This window comes from Leguminivora glycinivorella, chromosome 17 (genome assembly GCF_023078275.1).
Source record: "Leguminivora glycinivorella isolate SPB_JAAS2020 chromosome 17, LegGlyc_1.1, whole genome shotgun sequence".
Taxonomy (NCBI): Eukaryota; Metazoa; Arthropoda; class Insecta; order Lepidoptera; family Tortricidae; genus Leguminivora; species Leguminivora glycinivorella.
Window position 1 is genome coordinate 16,572,002 of NC_062987.1, and position 26,619 is coordinate 16,598,620.

The 26,619-nt window shown below is 36.5% G+C and overlaps 2 protein-coding genes across 6 annotated transcripts; one reads left to right on the forward strand and one right to left on the reverse strand.

Moving 5' to 3' along the window:
- Positions 1-1,164: 1,164 nt before the first annotated feature.
- LOC125235447 lies at positions 1,165-4,210 on the reverse strand. The gene is made up of 4 exons (XM_048142018.1): positions 4,024-4,210; positions 3,389-3,559; positions 1,646-1,802; positions 1,165-1,393 (listed from the first exon to the last, which is right to left on the reverse strand). The coding sequence occupies exons 1-4, from the start codon at positions 4,126-4,128 to the stop codon at positions 1,254-1,256; spliced, it is 573 nt and encodes a 190-aa protein (XP_047997975.1). The 5' UTR covers positions 4,129-4,210; the 3' UTR covers positions 1,165-1,253.
- Positions 4,211-7,677: 3,467 nt separating this feature from the next.
- Positions 7,678-26,313, forward strand: LOC125235526. 5 transcript variants are annotated; one of them, XM_048142107.1, is made up of 6 exons: positions 7,737-7,868; positions 8,299-8,303; positions 9,923-10,155; positions 10,438-10,629; positions 11,163-11,349; positions 25,636-26,313. In XM_048142107.1, the coding sequence occupies exons 3-6, from the start codon at positions 10,042-10,044 to the stop codon at positions 25,839-25,841; spliced, it is 699 nt and encodes a 232-aa protein (XP_047998064.1). In that variant the 5' UTR covers positions 7,737-7,868; positions 8,299-8,303; positions 9,923-10,041; the 3' UTR covers positions 25,842-26,313. The 5 variants fall into 5 exon arrangements, with proteins under 5 accessions (XP_047998067.1, XP_047998062.1, XP_047998064.1 ...); XM_048142108.1 differs by having other exon boundaries at positions 7,741-7,784; XM_048142110.1 differs by lacking the exon at positions 8,299-8,303 and having other exon boundaries at positions 7,678-7,747.
- Positions 26,314-26,619: the final 306 nt, after the last annotated feature.

The window sequence follows — 26,619 nt, forward strand, 5'->3', positions numbered from 1 at the left end:
CAAGTCCCAAGGAGGGTTCGGGTTGCCGACGACTCAAAGGACAATAGACGGAACAAGTTAGTTCCGTAGATCCTTCCGTCATCAGCACACCGCACCCTCATTGAGCTCTGATAGCCTTACTCACCGGCATATGAAACATTAACATGAAATCTTGAGTAGGTAGGCTTGTGTCGTTCACGAACTATGAACTGTTAGGAATAAAATCCCATCGATGACCGAAATGAACTGAATCTTTCCGTGGTCTTTGCTCATTTAGTTCAGTATAGGATCGGCGAGCGCGAGCGGTTTGGATCGAGAACGAATGTGTGACTGCGCCGACCGAGAGCGAGAGCTACTTAGCAGAGCAACAAAAAAAGTCAAGTTTTCATATTAAACTTCGGTTACTTACAACCTTTCGGCCCGGAATGTTACTATCTGTGGACTATTCGTATAATTTTGACACTATTCGGTCCCATTCGTTCTGATCTTTCCGACCGCAGTGATCGCTGGTCTGGCTGAACTAAATGAGCAAAAGACGTAAAAGAGCGAACTAGTTCATGGGAGTGATTGAACGAGATCGGAGCGCTCCGATCAACGAACGAAACGGCACAAGCCTATGAGTAGGTGTCTAGTCTAAGGTGTCTTGCTTGTGCCATTCGGCTACGTACCCTGAACAGAAATACATATATTGTCTAGATGGCGCTGTTATTCTGATGTATGGGGTGACAGTTCAGTTTAGTATGAAGAAAATAGTTCTAATAAATTCCGCAACATGGCGCGAAGTCACATATCTGGTCAGGCTTTATGCCCAACATTAATACATTAATACATGTAGTTTTGGGTCATACAGAGTGGAGCCTGTAACAAAGGCGAAGAATTGAACTGTAGGCTATTCTTCTTATACTGATCAACATTTGTTCAGTGACTTTTAAAAATTATGAAGTCTTTAAATTTTTAATTTTTCATACAAAATAAATATTAGCTTCAATGTACGCCATTATTGTTGTTATTACGCCATTATTGTCTGTCCCACTTTAGACTTAACAGAATTCGCAATACATTACCTCTACCTATACGCCAATGTACGCCATTATTGTCTGTCCCACTTTAGACTTAACAGAATTCGCAATACATTACCTCTTAGAAAAAAATTTCAAGGGTGATAAAAATCAAAATACAAGTTTAAAAGTCGCCGACCAAATGTTGATCAGTATAAGGAGAATAGCCTAGAGTTCAATTCTTCGCCTTTGTTACAGGCCCCACGCTGTATATCTTCAGGGTTTTAAATTGGAAGTTTGCTGGTTTTTTTTCTCCATTGTCTCCTGCAAGTCAATGTATCCAAATTGTTTTCGGTCTTGTACTCGAAGATTCATCATCACGCCGCGTATTATTAGGAGCATGTAGCATCGAATAACTGGAAATTGAAAGTAACGGATCAATATTTATACCATTAATAAAGTAATATAATGTAATGACAAGTTCGAGACGTCTAGCCAAATGTACAACAACGTAAGTGTTTAAGCGATTAAGTCCCGTTTTAATTTAATACTGAATAGGTACCTAATCATCATCCTCCTTGCGTTATCCCGGCATTCGGTCCGCTTTGACAAATATGTACTTAATATGATGCAGTTAAGTAAGGACCTACGAAAAATACGAAACTTACCTACAATTATTACGACAAAAACTGTCAAAATGTATCTTAGCCCTTCAAACAAGTGTAGTAAACCTGATGGTTCATATGAAAGTGCCGTGACGGCACATAATATGACACACATTATGGCGCCAAAGTATAGAGAAATCTTGAGCAGCTTCACTTTTTTCTGTAACATAATAAAAATGAATAAAGCCTCCGCCACACATAAAGCGTTTTGATAGCGTAGCGTAAGCGGAGCATTAGCGGAGCGTTAGCGGAGCGTTAGCGGAGCGTTAGCGGAGCGCAATGATAGCGGTGCGCCGGACGAACGCTGGCGTTCCGCTCGCAATCCGCGCGCATTCCGCTCGCAATCCGCGCTCGTTAGTTCCCGCCGGTGTCCGATGGCCGCAACGCCAGCGTCCGGCGCACCACTATCATTGCGCTCCGCTAACGCTACGCCTACGCTCTCAAAACGCGCAACGTATTTCGCACAACGTTTGAGTACTGGTCTATCGCAAGACAGCGGGGAAGTGCGGCCAGCCTTCTTGGTACCTTGCCCACTGACGGCGACTTAGGTATTTTTTTATTTTATTTGTAGGGCAGCAATTTAGTTTTAATGTTATTATGTTCATTTACTAGTAACTGTATTTATTTAACTAATAAAGGTTTTAGAAAACGCGATCAAGCCCACTGGTGGCGAAGCGGGGAATCGAACCCGGGTCTCCAGCTATCGCGGCTGACGTGCTAAACCGTTACACCCTCGAGCGCCGAGGTACTCGTCGAAATTTCTCTAGTGTATGTTATCTCTGAATCTGTGTATGTTATCGCCTTTGACCAACTCTTAAGGGCGAGCCATTTGTGCTTGCACCTCCTACATTTGCAGGATTACGATATAGCGAGAGAGATGGTGCTGCTATCTATCGAAGTATGTATATATAATAAACCTTTGAATTCAGATTTCTTATCGTATTGCAATAATCTAAACATCCAAATTATAAACAAATCAATTATTTTTGTAGTCGGTACCAGACCTGTTCGTCGCCTTGCTATTGCCTGTTTGCCCCACCCAACCATACACAGGCTGGTACCGACTCCAAAAATAATTGATTTGTTTATAATTTGGATGTTTAGATTATTGCAATACGATAAGAAATCTGAATTCAAAGGTTTATTATTTTTTGCTTTTTAGTTTCTCCGTGTTTTGTAACGCGCTTATTTTTGAAGGCGGTTTTATTTTTTGTTTAAAAGTTAATTTATTTGTTACTTTTTAGTGGTTCCTAGTGATATTATATGTATCAGTCCGAATATATGTACAGTAGTGAAAGAATTATCCTTTAACTCCTAACCATTGAGGAGTTGACCTTCCATCATCAGCTCAGCCACATAAAATTACTACCGTCAGGCGTAAATACTGGTGTACCTTTGAAAAATACACTAAAAACATTACATGTGCCTATAACATTTGAGGAGTTCCCTCGATTTCTCCAAGATCCCATCATCAGACCCTGACTTGGTGCCAATGGGACCATCTCGGGGTTATACCCGTTCGATCAAAAAAAAATTTTGAAAATCGGTCCACGATTCTCGGAGATATCGAGTAACATACATACAAAAATCATTCAGTCGAATTGAGAACCTCCTCCTTTTTTGAAGTCGGTTAAAAATAATTTGTTACATATTTTAATAAAGGTTTCTTCAGTATTTAATGTTAGTGTTTTATTTTTATTAAGTTTTTGTTTTAAGGTTGAAATCAACATGTATTCAATAACTCACCCCAAGAGAAGCTACAACAACAAACATGTTGTACACTATGTCAGTTAGTAACGCCGAAGAGAATAATATCAACAGTTTAATTTCATCAAACGCAGAGAAGTGATATCCAGACGCACTGTCAACAAATATTATTCCCAAAAACATGATTATTACCATACAGGCGGTGGAACTCTGAAAATAAAAAGTGTCTAAATAAGTAAATAATTGATATAAACTGACGTAGGATATCATACATGAAAGAAAAGAGTTTAAAATCCACAGGTGGCCGGGAATCGAACTCAGGTCTCCAGCTTACGTGGCTAACGTCATTACCACTAAATTAACCATCCGGCCTCTGTGGTAGGTATTATTTGTTTGGTATTTTGTGTGAACTAGGAAGTTATAACAATAATAAAATATTAAGATTAATAATGTTGATATGGAACAAGTAGGTAGGTGTTTACAAGTACATATACATACACTTCGATTAGTGTTTGGTTGCGTCATCAACATCATACAATATTTACATCTAAACACAAGAAATAAATGAATAAAACAAAATGTTTTTAACAGTCCCCAGTATCCATTATGACATCCGTATTGAATTTACTTAGCTTATACTTTAAAAAATAGTATAAAATCTTTTGATCACTTACCAAACTGATACAAGCCCAAATTATAACCTCAATCCTGGGACTTAAACAACAGCAGCAATGTCTTATCTCTGACTTCTTGTGTACTGAACTATTTTCATTCTGCATTTTAAACAATTTACCAGACGTTAAGAAACGTGTATGTTTTCGTACTCTTTCAACTTTCGACTGAGCCTCTGTTTATTAAAGGTGTATGACTCATTCAGACGCAAAAACTAGACAGATATAAACACAAAAACAAACTTAAGTTTGCATGTGGAAAAATTCTGAACTAAAATCCCCACAGGTACATTTAACTCTAGACAGCAAAAACTGCGCGCCGCCTGTAGCCGCAAGGATGTTTTTGTATATTTGGACTGCAGGCATTCAAGGTTAGGTCTCGCAAAACGTACGATAATCGCATACTGTCTGCAATACATTGCGGGTTTTGATAGATCGATCGGATTCGTTATTCCTACTTAACCAGAAATGAACTATAAAGGTATACCAATTATTGGAACATCTGACAACTATTTGATATGGGCGTAAACAATGGTATTCCCAAACTCTGCGACTTTACTTAAAATACTGGCCATAGGTCTGTACCGAAATATGGGATAATTCCATCCAGGCGTAAAGCCTTTTTTGAATTGTGAAAGGATTTCAGTGAGAAAATAATAAATGTTTATACGGTCAAGATTTAAAATATGTACACTTATGTATATGTGGACATGTGCCAAAAATATGTATCCTCAATTAAGTCGTGTAAGTAGGTATACTTACATATTTTTGAATTTTTCCGTGTCCATATTTAATGCCTTGGCTGTAGGTATGTTTATTTCTTTATTTTACCGTAAAAAATATATGTAACACCAATTCTGTAATAACGTTTATTCCAAAGTTTTAACAGAGAGGCTGGCAAGATGTGGTCCTGCCAAAAATGGGGTTATCCCGTTCGTTTGTCTCGATGGCAAAGAATTCGTCTCTTTGCTTCTGCACGGGAAGCATGGTCGCGCGATAGACGATAAAATATGAGGCCGACCCTATCGCACTTACAAATAGTGCGATAGGGAAGGCCTGCTATTTTATCGTCTATCGCGCGACCATGCTTCCCGTGCTGGTAGCTAGTTATTTCACTGCGCACCAATAGTACCAGTTAGCCATGAACCACTGGAAATAAGTGACAAAATAATTATGTGATTACGATGTATACCAATTATTGGAACAACAGACCTATGGCCAGTATTTTAAGTAAAGTCGCAGAGTTTGGGAATACCATTGTTTACGCTCAAAATCTCAAATAGATGTCAGATGTTCCAATAATACCCAAAACTATTTATTTCATTCAAATACTACAAAACACATCACACAGGCAATCTTAAATTAAAAAACAATACCACTAATCAGATTTGTCACCCGCAACGCAGGCTTCGTCAGGTGGCCACAAATACAATCAGCACCATGCTTCGTCACAACCAAACCAATGATGATATCCGCAACAGGCTTCGTCATATGTATATAATAATTTATGCTAAGTAAAACCGTCCCGAATCGTTCCAATAATTGGTATACATTTATAGTTCATTTCTGGTTAAGTAGGAACAACGAATCCAATCGATCTATCAAAACCCGCAATGTATTGCAAACAGTATGCGATTATCGTACGTTTTCACTTGATGATTATTGCCTATGGCTAAATAAATGGGTAGGTATGGACCTACTCATGGAGTTAGGGCCACTACCCTCTAAGCCAAGACCCCAATAAAGGCACTGGTCCCAGAAGCGAGTAAGAGATGAGCTATCAGTGATAAAAACGAACAAATAATTTTGAAGAAAAAAAGAACCGCCGCTTTTGGGGTTCTGGTGAAAGGTACTTAGTGTTGGATTATGTAGAAATGTGTAGGTATTTTTTAAAACGGCTTTTAATGTAAAGCTTTGATTATTTGATGGAAACACAAATAAATTATGTACCGTTAAGGTTTGAAGAGTTTTCTCAATTCCTCATGAATCCGATATCCGATTATAAGAAATCGAGCTTGAAAAAATTTGAAAACTCAATATAACTGTGATCTGAATTTAAATGGATGCTGGTCCTATACAAATACGAAAGTTACAGAAAATATCTTCTCTCTTTTAGTAAGTACAAGTGAGAAGTAATTCTTTATTTACCATTTGAATATGCATGCATTCATCTCAATTTATAATTAAAATATTTGTAATAAGTGATAACCTCCTTTACCCAAAATGAGATAAAAATGCAAGTTGAAAGTTTATCGCGAATCAATTGCGTAATATATTTACACATACTAAGCGTGACTTTAAGATGGAGCAGTAATATTGTATATTACGATACAAGTGCGGAAAAAAGGAAGCTCATTTTCGCACGCTTATCGTACGACATTTTTCAGAATGGCCCTCCGAAGTTTTGATCTGACAAGAAATGAAACACTTCTCGCACTATATAAAAACACCATCTGTCTGTGTATGTAGCCGAAATAATGCACGAAACGCTCACGATAAAATCTCTATCTATCTCTATCGCTCTTGCGTATTGGCGCGACAGAGCCAAACTACCTTTCTGCGGCGTTTCGATTTCGTTTCGAATCGCAGAAATGTCATTCGGCTACGGGGCAGAAAATAATATAAAACATTTACTTACCTGCCTATTATTGATTTGACAGTTAAGTTACTACTGGCTGGACTGTTGCGCACGCGCCGCCGGCATGCCTTTGTTTACATTTCTAAGTTTTGTTATTGTTTACAATCCTTTTGTTCAGCCTAACGGGAAACCCATTTAGTCCACCGCTGCCAAAATGCAACTCTCTGGAAATACCTAATGTTTACACATTTTACAAAGTTATATTTGCGAGTATAAACAGCGCGCAGGCAGCGCGATCGCAAGCTAAAATGTACCGCGGTTTTTTATTAGGGTTCCGTAGTCAACTAGGAACCCTTATAGTTTCGCCATGTCTGTCTGTCCGTCCGTCCGTCCGTCCGTCCGTCCGTCCGTCCGCGGATAATCTCAGTAACTGTAAGCACTAGAAAGCTGAAATTTGGTACCAATATGTATATCAATCACGCCAACAAAGTGCAAACATAAAAAATGGAAAAAAATGTTTTATTAGGGTAGCCCCCCTACATGTAAAGTGGGGGCTGATTTTTTTTTCATTTCAACCCTAACGTGTGATATATTGTTGGATAGGTATTTAAAAATGAATTAGGGTTTACTAAGATCGTTTTTTGATAATACTAATATTTTCGAAAATAATCGCTCCTAAAGGAAAAAAAGTGCGTCCCCCCCCCCCCTCTAACTTTTGAACCATATGTTTAAAAAATATGAAAAAAATCACAAAAGTAGAACTTTATAAAGACTTTCTAGGAAAATTGTTTTGAACTTGATAGGTTCAGTAGTTTTTGAGAAAAATACGGAAAACTACGGAACCCTACACTGAGCGTGGCCCGACACGCTCTTGCCCGGTTTTTTCAGGAGTTGTCCGCCTGTATAGATAAGTTTGTAGGTTTTTTATTTGGGTGAATTTGGCTATGACTTTACAAAATTATCCTTGACCGCGAACTAAATGTACCGTGGCGATATAGTTCGGGAGTTGTCCGCCGGTATAGATAAGTTTGTGTATTTTTTATCTGCGTGATTTTGGTTGGAAGTATAGGTACAGATATTGTAGTGTGTCTAGATATAATCCTGAGTTATTTTGGCCGCGCCAGTCGTTCTTTAGATGTTTGTGATTACGTACGTTTTAAAGTTTTAGATATTTCTGTTGTTGACAGTGGGTGTTTTTATTTACTATACAGTGTGTATTTTTTCTCCTCACTGTCTCGGAAACACGTGTTTTGTCCTTTAATACCAGCGGGTAAAAACGCATTTTATCCACTAGTAAAGTAATTTGACCTTGAATAAAGTCAAATTGACTGCTTTAAAATTGATAAAAGTAGGTGAATCTAGTAATAAAGATGATTTACCACCTGTGGAACTACTGGAAGCAGTGATAAATGCATTTTTTGCGTTGTAGTTTCCTCGCTATAGTGAGGGGAAAAGTTTTGTGTTACACTCGGGTGCAAATGTATTTTACTTCTCGTGTGTTAAAAAACTCGCAAGTTCAGGATTCTATTCTCGAACCACTCGCTTCGCTCGTGGTTCAACTATAGAATCCTTTCACTTGTTCGTTTTTCAATTCCACACTCGGCGTTAAAATACAACTTTGCCCCCTTGTATAACAAATAACTATTGACATTAACTCAAACTAATATACTTACTGTTTCCTGCACATATTTTTTTTGAAGGAAGTGTAAGTGTTTAAAGATCATTAATTGCAAATATAGTAGAAATAGTTTGTTTACAATCACCTGCTCTGTTCAAATATTTTCTGCTATTCTATTAGGTAGCTGTACACACGAAAAACACAATAATTTAAGAAGTTTTTAAAATATGCTTGGGACTTGACTTGGGAATGCGTATGCCTACTTTAAATAAGTGCGTTTTCACATTATCCGATCCGATATCGGATGTCGGACAGATATCCCATACATTACAGGCGCCATCTTGGATTTTTTCTATGGAAATCCATCCGACATCCGATATCGGATCGGATAATGTGAAAACGGCGTAACGGTAATAAAAAACTACACAGGTGTAAAATAATATCAAGTTTTGTGAGGGAAATACTTACTAAGTAGTGTTATCCTATATTTGACGACGGGTCTGGCGCAGTCGGTAGTGACCCTGCCTGCTACGCCGCGGTCCCGGGTTCGAATCCCGGTAAGGGCATTTATTTGTGTGATGAGCACAGATATTTGTTCCTGAGTCATGGATGTTTTCTAAGTATATAAGTATTTATATTATATACATATATATGTCGGAGAATGACCAAAATGTGGTTTAAGATACGTTTTATGACGCTATATTTGACAAAAAGAGCAAACAAGGGTTTTACAACTTTGTACAAACTGGCTGGTATTCGACTGAGTTCTGCCAAAACGTCACAGAGGACGCTACTGTCTAAAAGAATAGAATCGAAAAACAGATGATGAACAGATGATTGGAGGCTGTCAATCGATCTGCAGTGAAAATGGTTGAGGAGTGCTGGCGTTGTTGGAGATTCGTCGGTCTAATCCGGCAGTTTGCTCGAAATAATAGGCGGGATGTAATCTATAACGTAATTTAATTTGTAATCGATTTTGTGAAGTAAATTCTGTGAAAAGGAAATGGTATTTCATTGAAAAGCTCTCATAAACAACTACAACGGGTCCTGACAACGGTTCTGGTATGATACGCCCACGATCCGACATATATATATATATATCGTTGTCGGAGTACCCACAACACAAGCCTTCTTGAGCTTACCGTGGGCCTCAGTCAATCTGTGTAAGAATGTCCTATAATATTTATTTATTTATCCCCATGTAACCCTTTAAGGCGAGACTTAACCTGACGACAAAATTATAGGTACCTTGAGCCAAGGATGATTTTAGGTATATAGGATTTACAATGTTTATTTACGTTATATGATATTAAAATAAAGAAGCACGTCATTTGTTCTTATAAAAACAAAAACACGCCAAAATATTTGGGGAAAATATGATTTTGGCCACTTCCAGGCTGCGAAACAGCGCCATCTAGTTTTAGGCCTAAAAGGCCCATACATTTAAGGCGTACGTTTCTTTTTATGGGCTTTGTCTATCCCAGTGTTATATCGTCCTTGCTTTGAACACAAGAATGCCAAAGTTGTCAAGTTGTTAAATTCAACATCCCATCAAAATATACCTCTCGTTTGATATTATCGAAGGCTGATAAAGGTCTTCCAACTCCTCTCGTCAGATGTCCGTGGGTGAAGGTGATCGCTTATCATCAGACAATTGTGCTTTAGTGCTTGTTATCTCATACTTACAATTAATTATGTGTTTGCAGATTATCCCACGACGGTTCAGGATAATCAGGATCTTGAACACATTGAGCGTCAGATTTCCAGGAACTAAAAGATCCCGACGAATTGAGAACCTCCTCTTTTTTTGAAGTCGGTTAAAAATATGACAAACTATAATGAAATGGCTGTCACAAACATGAAATTGCCAGACTTAAGAATGTGTTGTTGCTGCATTCCTCTCAAGGCTGGCATTTTGACTTGGGGATACATAAATGTGGTAAGTAGCGATTTTTTATCTCTCTCAATGTCACTCGTCTCATCTTTGGTACAATTTGAGATATGTGCTTTCGTGTTATGTCTTCTGAAACTGTTGTGTACTCTTTCTTTTTAAATTTTATTAGAAAGCTAATATCTCAAAAAACGTGACATTTTTATGAAGGTCAAATTTAAGGTCCAGTTTTTTCGCGCCTTGACACGCGTTGTGACACTCGGTATATGTGTAAAATTTAGATTGATTTTCAGTAAATAATAAAAGTAATCCGATATTGTCTAATTTCAGATTTACCATGCCGCATTTGCAGCCCTATTTTGTATAGCATATCCTTATATATTTGCCCTGGCATTATTTTACGTGGACTCGGGAAGTCGGAATTCAGACACGGAAATGTTTTTTACCAATTATGTAATATCCGTGATACTGCTGTTCATATTTACAACTTACTATGTGGTTCTTGTTGTGGCTAGTCATACGGTAAGTTTTTTTATTAATGTAGGTACCCTAAATAGTTCAGAGTCTGGCTAATCTATCTCTCCATTGTGTTTGATCGTATATAATTATTTTTAAACAATTTAGCGACGCACATTACATACTTTACAAGGCTATGTTTTTTTTTTTTTTTCAATATGTTGAAGGTCAAGGGCATTGTATGAAATCATTCATTTGCCCCTAAATTTACAAAATCTAAATAACGAAAAAAAAACAATAAAATACTTTTAAACACTCATTTGCCTTCTGTTTTTTTTTTAGATTATGTAGTTCTAAATAACGTGATAAATGTTTGTACCTACTGTATACCGAAAATATTAACCTACTTTCTTAAAAAAATTTAGAAGTCATAAAAAAATCCGATGAAATTGAGAACCTTTTTGAAGTCGGTTAAAAAATTAAACGAAAAAACATACTTGAAAAGTACAAATGTAGTGAAGCAAAGACGTAGGTACTACTTTCTGCACACGTACCTAACAATTTCTTCCTTCAAGACATTTTTTTTTTTTTCATTTCAGAATAACATAAGAACGCTAAATATATTATTCAAAGTTGGCGTGGTTCTTTGGATATTCAAGTTTCTGTACTGCAGTGTGTATCTTGGGTACCATCTGATGGCTGGCATCTTCAGAGACTTTAAGCACACAGACGATTCAGTAATCACAAAACGTAGATTGTTCCTGATTTGGGTCATGTTTGAACCAGGTGAATATCTAATATGTATTTACAAAAAAAAACTATTTCTTTTAACACATTTGTCCCCGGTACTGTTTTACTACAAGCCTGCACTATGCACTATGCCGGTAGAAATTACTAAATGCTCATCACTAAATATGTCACTGATATAAGTCAATTTCTAACTCCTATCCTATTACGCCAGTGGTATAGAAATATGATTTTTTTAACACAACTGCTGTGTCGCTGGCATAAGAGAAGGTTTATTTTGATCACAAACTTTGTGTCGACGGCACCTAACGTGTTAATGGGTGGAACATTCTTTCCTTGGCCGGCAAAACTTTATATGCATAGATGCGAGAAAATTATATCGTCACTACTTTGAAAAAATCTCGTATCTCACACTGCTCCTCAAAGTTAAAACGAAGTAAGTCTGTATGCATTTCATACATACCTACTTACTACAATTTTCTTTTCATTAACAGAGGAAGATACAAGTTTTTTTCAAAGTAGTGACGATATCCTTTCTGCCCCTTTTTGCCAAGAGTGGCAAACTCGAGTACCTAGTTCATGTGCTCTGCCTACCTCTTTATGGGATACAGGCGTGATTATATGTATGTATGTGATATCGTTATGAAAAGTAACAAAGAAAGACGTTTTGCCATCCGCTGTCTAAATGAGAATATTGAAGATTGAGTCACAAGCAAAATTAAATATTTACGGCAGAAGTTGTTATTTGAATTTTTACCGAAGCGAAGCTCTAAAATACTTATTATAATCCTGCGCTGAAGGATTCAAGCGTAAAAATGTGGATATAATATTGCTACTATCTGACACGTGCCTACTGTTCTTCAAAAAATTTTTTTTTTTTTTAATCACTTATGAATGAGGACATTTATATGTTACTAGCTTTTGCCTACGGCTTCGCTCGCATTAGAAAGAGACAAAGATTAGCCTATGTCACTCTCCATCCCTTCAACTATCTCCACTTAAGGGGCTACTAAAGGAGCGACTGACAGCTCATAGGCCGCGCTTGTCAATTACCTCAGCCCCCGCAAGCACGCACACATAGAAGCGCCGAAATGCGTTCCGCGGAGCAATAGCCCAGCTAAAGCTCCATCTAGCTTCATAAATGTAAACTACAACTATCGGCAGTCAGCCAAAGAAAAATATTTCGGCAAAATGACATTGACAATTTCACGCTTCACAGATGGCGTTGTAACTAATATTGTATTCAATTCATTCGCCCAATGTCAAATAACAAAACGAATGGTTCTTAATGTTTCTATCAAAGCTACTATACGTTACTATAGCTTATGGAGTTTTTTCTACACTCCATATTATGCGCCTTAGGAGATTTATAGAGACAGCTATAATATCTATATTAACGAATTATTCTTGGGTATAGGTTTAAGTAGTTTATTTAACCCCTCTTACAAATAACATTTCCTTGCTACCTAGGTATCTAAATCGCGTTGTATTTTTTTTTTGTTTTGCAATACTTACTTTACTTACCCTTTGGAATATACCATACGTTCTGCAACACTGCTAGCCCCGTGATGTAGGTAAGTGCGTTTTCACATTATCCTATCCGATATCACATGTAGGACCGATATCCCATATATTTACGCCGTCATCTTTAAATTTTTCCTTGTACTTCTTTCCTATATCCGATGTCAGATTGGATAATGTGAAAACGCACTACGTACCTACAGCGAGTCACTAGCCCCGCAATTCCCGTTTAGTTTGTACATTTGGATCACGTCTCTGATTTGGATAAAAATTGGTAGGCTGATAGTCCATGATGCTGAGCAAGATTCACTAGGTTTCCCAAAATGTCCTAGATTGATTGTATGAAACTTTCCTTTTTTGTTACCGAAAATGCATAGAAATCTGGTAACAACAAAGGAAGGTTCTTGCTCAGCATCATGGACTCTATCAGCCTACCAAATTTTACCCAAATCGGAGACGTGATCCAACTGTACAAACTTAATGGGAATTGCACAGCCGGCCTCTTCACCATTTTTTAGTTCTATTTTTCACACCCGTGGCGCATCAGCTACCAGATCTTGCTATGCCACTATGCGAATACAGGTGATGCTATACGGAAACGGTCTAAGGAAACCTCTAGGTTTGAAATTAATGAAAATTGGCGTAATTTACAGATTTTGCAAGAAAAAAACACTTCATTTTAATAACTGTCAAAATTAATTTTCTGAACTTTTTGCTGATACGGAAATAATATGAAATTGAGTCTCACTCAATTGTTCTAAAATGATCAATGGACTCTATTGTCAAATTAAAGGTGACAGCTAGTAACTAGAGTTGCCAAAAGCAACTGAGTAGCTACTGACGCCACGGCCAACTCATTTATTTACTTTACATATTTTTATCAGACTTAATAAAATTTTAATTCAAAATGTTCATGTTTCTCGAACAGTTGTCCCTTATGTTTTATTTCAGAATGGTATATAGTACCTACATTACGATACAAGTGCAGAAACTCGTGTCGAATTTTTGACAGCTTGTTTAGGATTTCCTCTTCGCACGTTGTATCGTACGATGTTTTTCAGTGCCTACCCTACATATGACCCTTTGAAATTTCGACCTGACAGAAATAGCCTGGTATGCGAACTTGTTCTGAAAAACACCATACATGTAAGAACTGAAATAGTAGGTACATTATTAACATTTGGCATTTTCGCGAGAATAATCACCAAAAATATTTTTTCTAAGGTAGGTAAAATTTATGGTTTTCCTACTCAGAATTACGAGCCCTTTCGATCTGGGGCAAAAAACAAGAGATAAAAAAATGGTCCCGAAATTTTCTGTTATTTCGCATACTTTTCACTTTGTAACCGCAGCACAAAGTGTTTGAAAAATGGTAACGAAGTGGGAAAAATTGAGTTTTTGTTTCAACAAGCTGCAAATTTGAATTGAATTCAACAAGCTGCAAATTCCACTTCATGCCAATTGAAATTTAAGAAAATTCATCTTTAGGTATGTAAATTCGTCATTTTAACACAACATGCTGCAAATACTTTTTTTTTGCAAATGCAACATTTCAGAAATTCAACTTCTGGCTGGACACCACCTCAACTCACTGGCACCTCAGATACTACGCGAAGACCAATCAACATAGACTTACATTAGATTATAATTATTTTGTCTTCGGTTAGGACGATAGTTATTTATTACTCATGAAATAAAACTAGCTTTTAATGTTGTCGTCGGAAAACATCAGGATATATTTATAAGTAAATTAATTATACGCGATTTAATCTCTTTTCATTCTTAGAAAGAACGTTGAGTTTGCGGTCCCTTCATTGTTACACGGATCCGAATTAGGGTCCATGTAATGAACGTCCGTGTACCCGTGTTACGTCGTATGTCGAAATTCATGAAATTGAATTTTGAAATGAATATTGCTAATCACAACAATAAATTGCTGTAATATTAAAAAAAAAGATGATAATTGCTTATTATTAACAATAAATATGGCAGGGATGGAACTTGGCAGGAAGAAGAAGTAATAGCTTGTATAATTAATTAATTATGCAAGCGCTTATTGTTATGATTTTTTAATGTAAGGTACAGCGGGGCAAATCTCGACTGGGGGCAAATGTAACTGGTCCATTTTTTTCATGTTTTATAATGCTTGAATTATTAATTAGAGTGTCCACTGGGGGCGATACGGGATTTTGTCACTAAAATACCGGTTGAAAATAAGAATTTTCTGAATTCGAACGCGTGAGACTCAAAAGCCGGCCCGCTTATATATGGTAGGCGTGTGCAGTGGATCTATGTAGAACTCATCATCATGACTGTATGTAATAAATAAACGTTTCTTAGAAAGAAACAGATTTTTTTTATCATAATATAAAATGGATCAGTTACAATTTCCCCCCAGTCAAGATTTGCCTCTCTGTACCTTACCTGGTACTATGATTATAACAGATATACCCATTTTAGACTAGCGGTCCCGTATGGTATCACTTAAATTCATTTGATTGAATTGATTGAAGTTTGTGTGTCTTGTAATTCGATAAAAGCTACTAACATTACGTACACTTTGTTTTATTGTAAATTATTAATTTTCTGTATTTACATTACAATTAGGGAACAAATCAAATTATTTCATTGAATATTTTTCGATTTGTTTTTTTTTTCAAGTAGTCACACTAGTTCACACTACTATATATAAATTATAAATTTAAATAGATATCATACACGAAAGAAAAAACGACAGGGCCCACCAGGGGCCACTGGTGGCTGAGCCGGGAATCGAACCCGGATCTTCAGCTTACGCGGCTAACGTCCTTACCACTAGACCACTCGCCCGCCCCCGGGTGGCGCCCCCGGCTATATTTAAATTTTATTTAAATTTATAATTTCTTTATTTACATTAATTATCGCCTAGCCAACTTACTCCGAAGATGGGGTAGGTTAACTAAGAGTCTGGAGTTTAGAAAATCGAATAGATACGTGTTATAATTGCAAATAAATACTTGCGTCAAAAATAAAGGGTTTAGAGACCCGAATAGTTCTTCTATCTGTAACAACAATTATTTTCATTAAATTGATTCAAACATCAAAGATATATGAGCTGAAGCCAAAAGTTAGTCAACTATCCCCGGTCTCCCCTAACCTACTTTTTAGGATTCCGTAGTCAACTAGGAACCCTTATAGTTTCGCCATGTCTGTCTGTCCGTCCGTCCGTCCGTCCGTCCGTCCGTCCGTCCGTCCGTCCGTCCGTCCGTCCGTCCGTCCGCGGATAATCTCAGTAACCGTTAGCACTAGAAAGCTGAAATTTGGTACCAATATGTATATCAATCACGCCAACAAAGTGCAAAAATAAAAAATGGAAAAAAAATGTTTTATTAGGGTACCTATTTAGGGCTGATATTTTTTTTCATTCCAACCCCAACGTGTGATATATTGTTGGATAGGTATTTAAAAATAAATTAGGGTTTACTAAGATCGTTTTTTGATAATATTAATATTTTCGGAAATAATCGCTCCTAAAGGAAAAAAAAGTGCGTCCCCCCCCTCTAACTTTTGAACCATATGTTTAAAAATATGAAAAAAATCACAAAAGTACAACTTTATAAAGACTTTCTAGGAAAATTATTTTGAACTTGATAGGTTCAGTAGTTTTTGAGAAAAATATGAAAAACTACGGAACCCTACACTGAGCGTGGCCCGACACGCTCTTGGCCGGTTTTTATTAAATGTAGTCTAACATGTCTACCTATTACATAATATTATGTTGAAAAGGTATGTTTGTTAATAAATAATTATAACAGATTTTTATAGTATTTTCTTACTTTTACCAGGGGCGGCTCACTCCGCGCTTTTATCGCCGCGCTACAAGTACATGTCGGCGGCCGCGAATTCGCGGCCCATTCAGTGGTGACGACTTTCGCGCCGCGCAATAAAATTCAATGTCGCCTGCTCGCGTGCGGTCCGTTTGTTAATGTAGGTAAAAAATTAGAATGGCGGCATTTTGTGGACATCAAAGGAGTGAGCCTTCTGTACCTGTACTATTATATATTCTGTGCTTTTACCTCTGTGCGAGGGTGTACCCTTGTTTCGCCGACAAACTTTTCATCGAATATCATTTCATCGACAACAAATCATCGAAAGTTTAGTTCGAGTAAAATTGTTTCGAGTATTTTTGTTTCAACTACTATTTATTTAAAATTTTCTTAGTTATTATAAATACTATTCAACTAATATTTCTTCATCGCTGATTCGTTTCAAAGTACTTCAAATAGCAGAAATACAAAACATCGCAATTCATTTATTCGACGTATCATTAAGTACAAAACTTTTTCATTTCTCGTACTACATATTTTATCGTGGCACATCACATACAGTCCATAATTATACTATGACCATTGGCTTAAATCCTATATTACAGTAGGTTTAGGTGAGGCTAGAACTGCGATGCTACAAAACGATGAACGGCTTTTAAAGTAGGTTTAGATTAGGTTAGAGACCAGCTTACAGAGTAGGTTTAGGTTAGGTTAGAACTGTGATCACACAGAAACAAACGGCTTACCGAGTAAGTTTAGGTTAAGTTAACTGTGACCTACACAACAACGAATGGCTTTTAAATTAGGTTTAGGTTAGGTTAGAACTGTGACCACACACAAAAACAAATAGTTTACAGAGTAGGTTTAGGTTAGGTTAGAACTGCGACCCTACACATCAACGAACGGTCTACACATATAGTAGGTTTCGGTTAGGTTAGAACTGTGACCACACACAAAAACAAACAGTTTACAGAGTAGGTTTAGGTTAGGTTAGAACTGCGACCCTACACAACAACGAATAATTTTTAAAGTAGGTTTAGGTTAGGTTAGAACTGTGACCAAACAAACAGTTAACAAATTGTAAAATTTTAGAAAAAAACATAATTGAAATAATATTATGCGTAATGAACTGTATTTAATGTAAAACAAAATGAAATGAAAAAACACGAAACGAAATACCACGATATAAAGTATACTCGGAATAACTTATCTACGAAACAAAAGTCTACGGTTTGATTTTACTTGTATCGATTGTTCTACGATATGAACTGTCGATGAAATGAAATTATTTGAAACGTTGTCTTTGAAATAATATTCGAACAAATGTCTGTCGGCGATTCAAGGGAAAACCCTGTGCGAGGCTAGCGGTCTCATATGGTACCAGCAATCATTCCAAAAACCGAAGGTCACACATTTTTTTACTCAAATATTGTTACCTTTAGTCAAATAAACCATAGATATATTTAAAGAACTACAAACATTGGATTTAACAAAAACACTCACTCAATGGGGCTAAGTATCTTGATTGTGTACACTTATGAGGACACCGTGAATCAATATACATTTTAAATAAAGAATAACGATTAAATGGCGGTATGGTCTCAGTCGTTGGAGGTATAAATACAGTACCTGTACAAGATAAAATATACTACTGTGTATAATGTATAATACAAACTATGCCAAGCATAACCAAATAAGGATGTAATTCTGAAAATAAGTGATTGAAATAAACAATTTGGTAGTTATGTTGTTTTATTTTATATGTATTCAAGGAGATGAAGAATACAGGTATGCTATGTGCAAATTTCTTTTTGATGATTTTTAATTGCAAGAATCCATTTGACCTCAATGGTCTGGAATCCAATTAAAATCGTAGGCAAGCTCGGGTGCCAAGTAAATGATATTATAAGATTAGGAATAATAGGAATGCATCCTTATAATTAACGTAACTAAGAAAACACCCTGTAGAATATTCATATGTCTTGAGAGAATCTGTATCTCTCTCAGTTTTTCTCACTCAGAAGGTGGATCTTCAACACGTCTCGGGTAGTCCGGCGGTTCCTCTTTCTGCAGCCAAGATGAAAGCGAAACCTTGTCCTGATTGTTGACATTTAACTGAAAGTTTAAAGAAATTTAGTAGGTAGTAAAATCACGTTTTTAAAACAAAGATGTCAAATCAGGTAAACAGCTGAACATAAAAAAATCTCTTTAATCGAACTGAAAGAGAGAGAGGCTTTATAACAACAAAAATAGGGTGTGAAATTATTGAGGAATTCGATACGACTGGACGATAATTTCAAGAACAGAGGATTGAGGCCCAAATTAATAAGTAGTTATGACTTATGAATGCTAATTGTTACCAGAACTGGTTTCAGATAATACGTATGTTGCCCCATAAACATAGTAAAAAATCTAGGTATTAGGAACCCTTTTACTCAAAAACTGTCCGTAGTTTTGAAGCTGTAGACAGATCCTTAGTCATTAACATATTATCTTCATCAATTTTCACAGCTAGGTAGTACCTATCTAGTACGTATAGAGAACCTATCTCTGCTGACATTAGAATCCCCTTAGTCAAAGTCCAATCCATCAGAAAGGTATTAATTTTATTTATTATTTTAAGCCAAGCTCAGTTTAGTCAAGACTAATTTAAAACTGTAAATTAAACATAAACGCACTGGCTAGCTCAAACTAACGTACAAGGTAAATCAACTGATGATGATGATGATTATTTTATTTTACATTTTGTCAGAGTTTCGTTTCCTTTCAACCCCTTATTTGCCAAGTCTGGCATAGAAACATGAGTAGTTTCATGCGCTCTGCCTACCTCTTTATGGGATACAGGCTGATTGTATGTATATTTGTAAATATTATTTTATATAAACTTTATTGCACAATTCATTAAAAAAGTACAAAATTCGAACTTATTTACTGACAAGTTTTATGTGATAGATCAGTAAAAAACCTGAAGCTGTAAAAACAACCTAACAAAACCATCATATTTAGAATAAAACTGATGTAATATAAAACAAAATTAAAGTTTTTGAAATATAGAACGTTAACTAAGGTTTTTTTAGCAAAGTTATTTTTTAATCTTTAGTATAGTATGATTTAGGGGAGTGTACAAGTTTGTAATGGGGTGGCAACGTGCATGTGACACTCTTTGAGTTGCAGGCGTCCATAGGCTACGGTAACCGCTTTCCATCAGGCGGACCGTATGCTTGTTTGCCACCGATTTTTTATATTGTGAGATGTGTATCATAACCTAGAGGAACTACACTGTTCAGTTTTATAAATAGTGGCTAAAAATTAGTGGAAATTAATATATGAAATAAAAGTTTATCATAATACAGACTTAGGTATATACCTACGCTTACTTTGTACCTTATGCTCGTTTAGCATGTCGGGTACTGGATATAATGAACTAATAAATATTATGCATTATTTGTATAAAATCCTTTAACTGATGGTATCTGAAATAAAAACTTAGGTACACAGTAAATATAGACTAACTTAAAAATAACCAAATATTCCACCAAAATGAATTCCCACGGGAAGTACGAGTAATTAGTCAACTATGCCTATTACATCAATATTACTCGCTAAATTCTTTGGCCAAGGAATGGACCAAGCCTAGGGTTTCCTAGTACTATCGAAGAGGACCTTCTTTATATATTATCTGAAGTAACTCTCTAACTTCACCATACCAGTCCAGTTTACTACATATTAGTAATGATCAATCCTTCTAAGTAGTACTAGTACCTATCAAATACCAGAAGCGATGTTATGCCTTATCATATACTCCTTATGCTAAGAAATGATGATGGTTACACGTCGTCCTGTAGAAACAAACCCATTCGTTGTTTGTGAAATTTCTTAAAAATATTTATTAACATGTAAATATTTGTCTCTTAACTATTTAAAAACGCACTATAGAATAAATAGCTTTTTGGTTTTTCACCGAGCAAGTTGCCCAGAGATTCCTTGTACTTACTTACTTACTTTTACAGACATGATTTATGTTTTAGTTATGAAGATGACGGTTAATGCAGTACAAGGATATTTTCCATACCATCTTCGATTCCTATTTCTATATACCTCTATATAGAAAAAAATGGAGTAGGTATATATAATTGGTCGCTTATCTACCTAACAAATAAATAAAAAGTGGTAACGGTTCGGGAATCAGCAGATATCGCATACGTCAGTATACCACAGGTCGATATTCAAGTCTCTACACTTTTTATTGCATTTTTCTAAACACTCTCTCATCCGTCACTATCCGATGACATCACGGCGCTTTTTAGTGGCAAGGACGAACCTGTTTAGTCGGACCTGATTACAGTCTTCTAATCACATGTAAAAGCTACCACATAAGTACCATTCTTTAACACATGAGCTTCTTCTACTCCATGCTTTTAACATTGTGCTTAAAACTATAAACTTAAAACTATACATACATACATACATACAACATACATACAATCACGCCTGTATCCCATGAAGGGGTAGGCAGAGCACATAAAACTACTCAACTCCTCTACTTAAAACTATGTGTATATTAAAAGACGTAGTACCTTGAAGTTTCTGGGCCTTATAGTATTGTTCGAAAATAAATGAATATTCTATTTCGGAACACCTGAACCTTGCAAAAAAAATTTACCGGATTATCAAATGAAAGTAAGAAAACTAATTAACGTTTGCCTCCTAGATAGTTATGATTACCAAGACCTGTTCTCTGTCAAAAGAAAAAAGTACCCGTTCTAAATGTCTGCTTGTGTATTCGTGTAGTCCCGGCAGTGCTAAGTTGCCGAGGTACCGAACCCATCCTTTACAGAATGATTTACATTCCTCACTGTTATAAAATTAAAAACGCATCCATTCTACTGTACGTAGAAAGCAAACTGGACTGTACTTAGAATCCGTGAATCCGGACATATTAAACTTGGGTACCCGGACCTTGATAACACGGACCTAGCCACAAATCCGGATTTATATAACACTACATAAAAGCGAGCCAGGCACCTCATACACGAAACGCACATGCGACTGCGATCGATACTGAAGAAATTAATAAACTTTAATGTTTAGAGACACATGAAATGATGACGACCGGTCTGGCCTAGCGCGTAGTGACCCTGCTACGCCGCGGTCCCGGGTTCGAATCCCGATAAGGGCATTTATTTGTGTAATGAACACAGATATTTGTTCCTGAGTCATGGATGTTTTCTATGTATATATTTATATAGTTAAGTATATCGTCGTCGCCTAGCACTAATAGTACAAGCTTTGCTTAGTTTGGGGCCAGGTTGATCTGTGTAAGGTATCCCCCAATATTTATTATTTATTTATTTATTTACATACACACAAACGCATAAATGAGCAAATCCCTAACATGAGCTATGTGTCACTGAAGGGCTCCTAATCGGATCATCATCAGCAGTTCTTTCATTAATCTCTTAACACGAGCTATGCGTTTTTGAGGAGTTCCGTTCTGATCATCATCAGTTCCACTTCGTCAAATGTAAGTCCGTGTCCTTATTCATAATCCAAAACATTAGAGAGACTTTGGTGATAATACAAAAGTCACTACAAGTGTGCCGTTCAAATTTGAGAAGTTCCCTTGATCTTTCATGGATTGGTATCCAAAAGAGATCACCAAAACTCCAGCATGATCGAAATCTGACTTGAAACCTCAAAGTGCTTAAAAAACTTAACTCGTTAAATTCGTCGTTGAAGAGTTCCGCTCTGATCATCATAAACTGTTCCACTTCACCATATGTGACTGTTTTGAATGGAAATGCATGATGTTCTAATAAAACACAAAAATCACTATATATTATGCGCCTTTCAGACTTTAGGAGTTTTCTCGATTTCTCCAGAATCCGATTATCAGAACTGGCTTTCAATAATATGTACATACACTAAAAAAAATCGAAACCTGTCTACTTAGTAACAAACATCAAACATTACACGCGAATTGATAAATGATAACCTCCTCGAAATTTGGAAGTTGGTTAAAAACACAAGTTTTTAAAATTGAAAATTAAAACTAGGTACCTTATATTATTTAAATTACCTTTTACAATTTTTTTTATACCACGTCGGCGGCAGGTAAGAGGAAAAGAGGTCACCGGAAACTATGGACACCTGCAACTCAAGGGGTGTCACATGCGCGTTGCCGACCCATTAGAAACTAAGTACACTCCTTTTTTGAAGAATCCATACTGTAGTTCATCGGAAATACCAAAACTATGCTTTATTTCGTGCTACCCTAATAAGGAATTCTGGTAGTGATCGCATACATCGATAAGACCGCCTGTTGCTGCCTTTATTTTCAATGTAATTCTGTTATTAAATTTGTAAACCTGTTATCTTTGTGGGGCAATAAAGAAGATTAACTTATTTACTTACTTAAAAAGTAAAGTAGTGTGTAAGTGCGTTTTCACATTATCCGATCCGATATCGGATGTAGGAAAGATTTCAAAATAAAAAAAATCAAAGATGGTGGCGTAAATATACGGGACATGGGCCATCCCATCGGACCCATGTCCGACATCCGATATCGGAACGGATGATGTGAAAACGCACTAAGAGAAACTATGTAAGAGACATAGAGTCATCGAGTATTTTGCCGAACACGCAGAAAATAGACGGGCCGAACCGCACCAGAAAGGTTCTTTTTGTGCCTATGTTTGGTATGAAACCCTAAAAAAGAGAAAGCCAATTCTTAGGTTTATTTTAAAGTTCTGGATTAAGCTTGAGTTTAGCTATATATAAACAATAATAATAACATTTGTCGGACACTATCCCGGCGAGTCACTCGGGCACATTGCACAGACATGACCTCATAACTAGGATAATTCACCAGCAGTTAGTATTTTCCATATAATCTTGTGGACCGCGAAGTACCGTACTACAAGTAGGTACTTACCTGCGCCAGTTCTCGAAAATGGTCGAGATACTTGGTTGATTCGATGATCATCGTCGTTTCGGCGAACGATCTCATAGGCAAAAGTGAGCGACACTCGCTAGGGGTGAGATGCAGAAGGCGGTACTCCTGTACACGGCGCGTAGGTCGGTCACCTTGGGCCCTGCCTGCCCCGCTGCTGGATGTATTTAAAAAATAACCATGTACCTGGAGTCTGTCTTTTCCCTTTCTTATACCATTGTTTTTGTATCTTTTGTATTTTTAGCATAAGCTACAGAAAATATTTTGACATACCAACGTCAACGAGTTTTAATCACAGACAACCGCAGAACAGAAAGATCACTGCACAGACCATACAGGTTGTTTGATAGCGAAGTACGTACTAAGTAGAAAATATCAAAGAATTATAGCAGAGAACGACATAATTACTTATGTTTTAATAGCCAAGCCGAAACGGCAGATTTAACATTTTAAAATTGTACTGAAACACATCCAACTTATCAGTACGTATAAAACCATGAGTCGTTTATGTAAATGGCCTTGGAGATGATGAAATGAGAAAATGAGCCAAATAAATATCTGTAAGTACTCCTCACACTAATAAATACCCTTGGCGGGATTCGAACAAGGGACATCAGCTTTAGCAGGCCGGCAGGGCCAGTCCAATCCAATATGTACAAGGATTTCACTCCAGAGTTGTGGGTTCAAATCCCGTTGCGTGGCCAACCAACTTAAACATTGTATTTTTTTTATTGCAATATCTATTCTTATTTTTCAATGAATGTATTTTTTTATTTTTGTTTTATTTTATTTCACTTATAATTGTGTAAATTATGTACAACACACAAAACAACATTGTATACATTAGGTTAGGCTCCCTCAGAAAAGGTTTTCTTCTTTTGAAGATGAATTAATATTAATTTCTTTATTTTATAATTTATTTGGTATAATAAGAAAGAAAAAAAAACAAAAAGTAGAAATTTCGAAATAAAATGGAAAAAAATCACCTAGAAGTTAGCATATTTAGCTGATGGCTGGTACCACAGGGCCACGGACACATTATCGTTCCTGTCGAAATTTCATAGCATCTTGTAACTCAAATAGTATAGAGTTTGACGTAGCTTTGGCAATACGCACACATGCGTATATATAATAAATATACAAAATGAACGTAGTTTATGGAAAAGGATCTAACCCACAAACATTGCCAATAGAATTTAAACTTTCTGACAATAACAATAGTCATTCATTTCAATGGCAATTTTATGGAGATAAATCCTTTTCGCTAAACTACGTCCAAATTTTCGTAATTATAAATTGTCAAAAACGCTGCGCGATTTGACATAGGTCTTGCCTCCTCGAGGCCCGCCGGCCGTCTGACATTTTTGACAATAAGGACACATGTATACGATTGACGTATGAAAGAAAGAGAAACGAAACCGCATAAAATGGCCGTTTTCTGTTGAATTCATGATATCGTAAATGATGATAAATCTTTGTATATACGATAATAAAAAATATTTCCTTCTACGAGAGACTAGATAATTTGGAAACCTTCACTTTAAAGTAGGTTAGACTGATTAAAGTTGCATATTTTTTTCACAATGTTAGTTAAACGAAAAATTAAGGCCTTACTTTGGATTAAATTTCTATCGAGAAAATTGTAAGCATTCGTGTTTCGAGCTGTACAAAAATTTCAATCATATAGTCAAGATATACATATCCAAAAATCAGATCTCTAGGTTTCCGGGGCTAAGCACACCAGTGAATCTAAAATCCTAATATTTATCGATGCATGGCCTTAAAACATCACGTCTATTTGTCGCTCCGTTTGGCTGTGAAAGACGGACAAAAAAATAGACACGCACACTTTCCCATTTATAATATTAGTATGGATGAAATGGGCGAGCTCACTCCATCGTAGGCCACGTCTTTGCCTTTGGCTAGTCTGTGGTCAAGAGTAAGCCCATTTATAATAAAAAAAAAAATGTTATTTCAACCTTGAAAAATTGTATTAATTGTAGCAAAGATTTTACAAATCTTTATTTAAATACTATTTCTTTTCAGTTATTCAACTATACGGCTTTCTACTTATACGGAGTTTTATGCTGAAGCTAAGAGGAGAAAACCATAGCGTGGGATATATTCATATCGTTAGTGACGTGGAGTTGGATCGAGAACCACTGATCATTGAATCTACTAAACTGAATGTAAAACCTGAACCCATTGTACATGTAAAAACAAATAAGATGGATTTGTCAGATTTTTACTAACATGTAACGCCAAGGATCAATAAAAATGTCGTCGTCTCTCGTGCATGCAACACCAACTCAGAGCAAATAAGTGCGTTTTCACATTATCCGATCCGATATCGGATGTCGGACCGATAAATCCCATACATTTTAGCCGCCTTTGATTCTGATCTTTGATTTTTGCCTTTGAAATCCTTCGGGCTTCCGATATCGGATCGGTTAATGTGAAATCGCACTAATACAGAGCGGACAAGCCAACGGCGGACATGTCGCAGTTGTTGGCTCATTGATCATACATATGTCGTTGTGTGCGTGCGTGATGACACAACTTGCTCTTCGTGCGCATCACTGTGTTTTCATTGAAAGGAAATATGTAGTAAATCCGATGTACTTAGAATATGTTTAGGAAACTCGACGATAGGGGGCGTGAAAAACAATTATATGCCTTAGTGCAAGTTGTTCGCTATATGTCACTGTTACCCCCGCAAACTGGCTAACGACTTGTTGTTGTAAAATGTATAAGTATTTTTTTATTTTAACATTTTTTGCTAGATGTCTCTGTATACCACCTGCAAACTAGCGAACGACATTTATGTGCTACGAGTATTAGGAACCTATAGGCATGGAAAGTCACATGAAAAGTTGTCGTAACTTAATAATAGATGGCGCTGCATTCGAAAATATTCACTGATAACTCTATACCATACTATTCAATATACTCTATGGTGCGCATGCACATAGCAAGGAAATGATGCGTGTGTATTTAGCAATAGGCCAATAGGAGCGTTCAGTTACAAGT

Coding starts and splice junctions, on each gene's coding strand:
- LOC125235447 (XM_048142018.1), bottom strand. CDS start 4,128: ATGCAGAATGAAAATAGTTCAGTACACAAGAAGTCAGAGATAAGACAT. Junction 1,803..3,388: donor TTGTTGTAGCTTCTCTTGGG/GTGAGTTATTGA, acceptor ATTATGTTACAG/AAAAAAGTGAAGCTGCTCAA. Junction 1,394..1,645: donor TTTTGTCGTAATAATTGTAG/GTAAGTTTCGTA, acceptor TTCAATTTCCAG/TTATTCGATGCTACATGCTC.
- LOC125235526 (XM_048142110.1), top strand. CDS start 10,042: ATGACAAACTATAATGAAATGGCTGTCACAAACATGAAATTGCCAGAC. Junction 10,156..10,437: donor CTTGGGGATACATAAATGTG/GTAAGTAGCGAT, acceptor GTCTAATTTCAG/ATTTACCATGCCGCATTTGC. Junction 11,350..25,635: donor TTGGGTCATGTTTGAACCAG/GTGAATATCTAA, acceptor ATTTCTTTTCAG/TTATTCAACTATACGGCTTT.